Source organism: Pholcus phalangioides, unplaced genomic scaffold, assembly GCF_987345545.1.
Source record: "Pholcus phalangioides strain wild (caught in Gottingen) unplaced genomic scaffold, Ppha-v1.0 ptg000003l_1, whole genome shotgun sequence".
NCBI lineage: Eukaryota > Metazoa > Arthropoda > Arachnida > Araneae > Pholcidae > Pholcus > Pholcus phalangioides.
Window position 1 is genome coordinate 47739227 of NW_028301596.1, and position 6000 is coordinate 47745226.

The 6000-nt window shown below is 37.0% G+C and overlaps 1 protein-coding gene across 2 annotated transcripts in view; it reads left to right on the top strand.

The window, feature by feature from the left end:
* LOC149088728 (uncharacterized) overlaps positions 1 to 4558 on the top strand; it is a 36189-nt gene extending 31631 nt beyond the window's left edge. The window contains exon 11 of one of the 2 annotated variants that reach the window (XM_089249401.1): positions 3073 to 4558. In XM_089249401.1, coding sequence (XP_089105527.1) covers positions 3073 to 4138 — 1066 coding nt within the window. In that variant the 3' untranslated portion in view covers positions 4139 to 4558. The remainder of the gene's footprint in view (positions 1 to 3072) is intronic. The other variant, XM_089249410.1, reaches the window with a different exon arrangement.
* Positions 4559 to 6000: the final 1442 nt, after the last annotated feature.

Below are 6000 nucleotides of genomic sequence, written 5' to 3' on the forward strand. Positions count from 1 at the left end.
TATCAAAGTATACATAAAACCAAGAGGAAAAACAATTATAAGGTTGCCTTAAAGCTTATTGATGATGATGATGAGGAGAGAGGAAAAAAAGAGTGAACTTGTTTGAATTTATTCCACTGGCATTTGGACTATTATTACATTTATTATTACATCCTTGATCATAATGTGGTTAACAAAGTACTCAAAATCAGTCTGTGATGAAAAAAAGAAAGCTTGATAATAGTTTTGGTAAGATATCTGAAATAAGTTTATTTTTTGTTTGAAAGAGTTTCTTGGAGCAAAGGGCAGTCGATTGTACATGTTAATTTTGTTCTGGACAACAATACTAGTAGTTAGCATCCCTCGTCAGGAAGTGTTTAAATTGAATTACTGGATAGGTTTTTAAGTAATTTGCAGCATTCGAAATCATTGGTGGTCCACTGGTCCGAGACCACAGAGAAAACAATTGTGGTGGTCCGCAGGACCAGTTGCAAAAAACTTCATGCTCCTCTCCCCACGGTTGAATTGATTACGAAAGAATCTCCTATGGGAAAATTACCAATTCTGCAGTGGATTTTTATGTTTTTTTGCACCCTCTTGGTGATGCACTTTTCTCAATGCTAATATATTTTGGAAAGTTATTATTATTTAGACAAAATTTTGTTTAGCGGACCACTCATGATGCCTGCGAGCTAGTAGGTTCTCGCAGACCTACCAACTCTTCGGTTTTTTCATCCTTCCTCCTGCTCTCCAGATTTTGGCAGAAAATTTAGATTTTATGCTAACTTTCACGTTGTTGTGACGTCAGTGACTGCCATCATCGTTAGGGAAAACACCCATAGAGGACAGCCGTGGTCATTTCCATCGAGCAGCCTTAAAAAAGTCTTGGCGGCCACATTTAAGCAACTGGCAAAGACATGACTGTTTACGTAGTGTTTATCGGCAATTATTTATCAGGGGCATGACCTTGGTTGCCAAAATTCCTGTATAATTGTTATTATATTTTATTAACAGCCGTACTGTAAATACAAGTTTTTTCGTCAGCAGCTTTGTATTTTGAAGTTCTTTAAATTGTTTCCTGCGATTAAATATGTCTTCAGAAAGAAAATGTAAAACTTTAAGCTATATAAAGCTTTTGAGAGTTCATATATCCAAGATTATCAATCACTGATAGCATCCACGAAAGGAAACACTTATGAACAGTATATAGATGTGATTTCTCTATTCTGCATGGAAAGACTGACATGGAATTATATTCTGCTCAGGGGCAATGCAGAACCTGCCTTTGGGGGGGGGGGAAGGATAATGGAACTTTGTCTTAATTGATTTTAAAAAAATATTTCGAAATTTTTGTTTGTGAATTTTTTTTTTTTTGATCGAGTCTGAGTGCTGGGGAGGGGGTACCCCCCCCCCCCCTCGGGAGAATCTCTGGATTTCTGAATTCCAAAAGTTGGCACGTCTGTTCTGGTATTCAATGGTCCATGAGACCAGTAACTTTTATTTTTCAATTCTAATGCAGATTCATGCTGCTGTGCAAGTTCATTTTAATCCTGAAAATTAGAATTTTTAATTGTTATTTTGACATAGATGAACATGTGTATATTATAGTGAAATTCCTATGCATGGGTGTTCTGTTAATGGGCCGACAAACTCAGAGGGTTGTTAGTAGGCATAAAGAGGAACAAAAATTGCTATGGAACAGGGTGTCGCAAACCATGTTGAGAGAGTGAAAAACGCAGGCTCTGATTCCAGAGGCCAGCATTATGCGAGAAGGCATTGTCAACACACATGTAGGTGATGGATAATCCCCAGGCCAGTGTACCGTGGGAATCTCCACAGAGGTTTAGTGTCAACATGTGGGCAGGAATCCTCAGTGATTATCTCTTGGGCCATACTTGCTGCCTTAATGCCTGAATGGAGCAGTGTACATTGTTTTTCTGTAACACATCTTCCTGGAATTGCTGCAAAGTGTGCCGGCCGCAGCACATCGAGGCATGTAGTTCATGCATGATGGCGCCTCTGCATATTTTTCATACATGTTATTTTATGCATATGTTACATACAGAAAGAGGTGGATTGGACGCACAGGACTCGTTGCTTGGCCTCCACGTTCACCGGATCTCCTTCCGCGTGATGTTTTCCTATGGGGTTACCTTAAATCACTTATTTATGTGACGCCCGTGGACACACCTGAGGATCTCATAACGTGGATTGTCGCTGCTGCTGCAGACAACAAAAGCATGCGTGGTATCTTGGAGGGCATCCGGGAATCATTTTTACGTTGTTGTAGACTGCGCAATGAAGTCAGTGGCTGCCACTTCCAACAACTCTTGTAATAATTAATCAAATAAATATCTTTTTGTAGTTATTAATGTCTTTTTTTTGTTGTTCTAGCGTGACGTCGAAACCTGCATGCGTTTTTTGCGATTTTCACCCTCTCGACATGGTTGGTGACACCATGTTCCATTACGATTTTGTTCCTCTTGATGTTTACTAACAACCCTCTGAGTTTGTTGGTCATTAACAGAACACCCTGTATAATAATACTCAAGTGTTCAAAGAAACATATTGTAAAGGAGTTATTTTTATGGGTAAAATGTATAAGGTGCTAGTCAATTAAGTCACCCCTCTTTTACAGCCAAATATACATTTCAAACCCTGCAAAAGAGGGGTTTTTACTGTATCAACACTTTGAAAAGTGCATTGGAACCAGAGAATAATATCCATAGGGAGAGATAGACTTGAAAGTCTGTGGTCACGATGATGATGATGTCAATTCATATATGCCCATATACATTAGATCAGACGATTCCACCTTTGATGCTGCTCCCCCCCCCCCCCCCCCGTATCATGGTAATATGCCATTGCCATTATAAAGGTCATTGTTGTATAGGATTTTCACTGTGTATGAATAAATGTATACTAGAATAATCTGTGTATGAGCATACTAATATCTTCATGGAAAAATTGGAAATTTACAGGTTTTTATAAATTTTATGACAATTTCGGAGTTCAGGTGTGATGTACGAATAACTCGTGGCTTAATGGCATAATTTTTTTAAACATGAACTAAAAATGACTTTTTTCTTTCAGTGTCAGTGAAGAATTGGTCCAGTCTGCTCAGCTTCCTCATTCAAAGCTCCGGAAGAAAATGAAAAATGTTTCGGATGCAGAGGATCAAAGGAAAGAAAAGCTGCAACAATGTGATTTGAATGAGAATGATGTCATGCTTTGCAAAGATGTTGTTCCAGTTACAGCACCTCTTACAGAAAGTGACATAATATTACCAAGCTGTAGTACAGTGAAATCGTCCGTTCTTTCATCACCCATAATTGGCTTGCAGTGTCAACTTTCAAACTTACAAGATATGAAAATTATTAGTAAAAATGGTGATATAGAGCTGTTTGATAATGGTTGCATAATGACTGCTGTTGGTAATGAACCATTAAATATTGAATGTTCACAGAAAGCAGACATGGACAAATTTGTGCCCAAAAACTCATCAGAACCTTGTAATATGACAAAGAATGTTCTAGACGCTCTTTCTTACAACTTCGCTTGCGGCAACGACTCTCGTGGACTTGATAATGTATCAGTAACGGGCGAAAAACTTCTTGGTGATGCTATCACAACTGCAGATGATTATCTTAATGGATTTGTGCAATACAACATAGGTTTAGAAAACTGTTGTGAGTTGGGTTGTGCAGAATGCAATGTCTGTGTTGTTGATAACGAACATGTTGCAGTGAATAATTGCATTGTAGGCAATAGTAATCCAATGAGTGCTCATCCCTTCAAAAATTCAGGTCACGATTCTTTGCCTGGTGATGAATTCTGTAGAACACCTTTGGGAAATAATGTTATGTTTGGTGATAGCTCTTTTTGGAACAAAAGTTTGGTTCACCTCATAGAAAAAAACAGTGATGGTGATTGTGATTTTCACTCAAGTGATGATGCAAATGTTCACTGGAAAGATTTAAAAAGTGAAATAGAAAATGTATGTAAGGGTTTAGAAGTGGATAAAGAAGGAGCTGCGCTAGACCTCAGTATTCAGCAAACCAGAAACAATTCAGTGTGTCTTGAGGCTATTATAGACGATGAACCAAAAGACTTTGGATTGAATGAGGTTGTTTCCAAGGAGGATGAACCAAAATCTTGAACATTTCTCAGACTAACTCTCTCAAAATGTACTAGAACAGTTAAATATCTTCCTGAGCCTATAAAATGTGGTGTTTCAGTTACAGATATCAGTTAGAAGTGATATGCTTAAAGAATGGCAAAACTAACTGTGCCGTCATTCAAAGGACATAATTCCATCAAATTTTAAAGATAACTTTTTTAGTTTCAGCAGCGGTTATAGATAAAAAAAATTTGACAATTCTTGGGAAGTTTCCCCAATTGAAACAAATTTTATGCATGCGATTAATACTCAACTTTTGTAATTTTACTTTGTCGTTAGGGACTTTTGGATGATGTGCCTATACCTGAGACAGCAATGTTTTGCATTGGTAGACACTTCAAATTTATTGCTTATTGCAGCCTACTTTGTATATTTAATCATTGAAATTTGTCAGTAACTTATTTGTTGTACTCTTCCTTTTCTTGTATTATTTTTCAAATATCCCGCATCTACATCCAACCCATAGGACCTTATATTAATGCCATAAATCCCACTATCTCTCTGGACTATTCGCACCCACCTTCCTCTTCAGGTGGGAATAATCCCCTGGTCTTGGAAATGTGATCGAAAGCATCAACTTAAGAAATAAATTTCCATAAGTTGCTGTTATGTTATAAATTATATTTATTGTTTGAAGAATGCCTGTGGTATGAAACATATGCAACTTCCTGGCCATGGTCCAAGAAATTCACTTCCCCCAGCTGTAGCAGGCAGGTTAAATGTATAGCTGCCTATTAGGCCTTCAGACTATGGAGGTTCGATAATGTGTAGATCTCTGTTGACAGTCAAGAAAGGTACTGTACATCTAATCATGTTGTTCCTTATATATGGTATAAAAGTATATATAATACTATATGTATATATACATGCACCTCAAAGCACAATGTTTTGCATTGTTCTGCAAGTAGCATTCGGCTGACTGGAAATGTTCTGTGGTAAAAATGTCCATAGCAGTGTTTTCTGCACTTTTCTTAAAATTCTTTTAGTTGTTCTGCGATGTACGTTGCAAATTTTCACATTTTCTGCTTTGGGGTATAGTATACAATACAGTAAAATTTGTATTGATGGTAACCTTTTTTCCATAGCCAAATAATATAGTAATAATAACATTTAGACTCTCAGCTCTGTTGGTGTAATGGGACCCAAGTAGGAATCATTTTCATTGTTTTCTTGTATAAATTTATGTTGTTTTTACTTGAAGATCGAAAGAGGAACGCAGTGAAAGTGGATCCTACTTGGGTCCCATTACTCCAATGGAGCAGATAGCCAGTGAGAAACCCCTACAATCAATTACCACCAGACTTGGAACCAGAGAATACAACTCTTTAATCAAACCTCTAACATGTATATAAGGTATGGAAAAGTAAATAATCCTTTGCCTGATATAATTGCAAAAAGACCAACCTTGCCTTTTTTATTGGTCTCCTTTTGTGATGTCCACATAAGGAACAAAGCACAATTATATGCTCAACATCCTTCTCAAAAAGACCCGTGTATTATTCAACTTATCGAGATATTGATTACTTCAGAAAAGGTTGGGCGAAACATTAAAAGGTAAATTTTTCTGAACCATCACCTAATAACATGGAAGCTGTGCATATTTTACTGAGTGTTATCTAGGTAAGTCGGCCTTGGCCTGTGTTAGCTTAGCAAAGTGTTCCTCCCATCCTTCTACTTACAAGCCATGCATTTTGGAACTGGAAATGTGTAATTGTACTTATTTCTTCCTAGTCGTCAAATATTCAATGAAATTATATTTGTGAAAAACATTTTTTGGCTTGATATTTTCATCCAAAAGTGTGTACAGATTTATTCTTTTTTTCAAATGAAACATTTAGTTT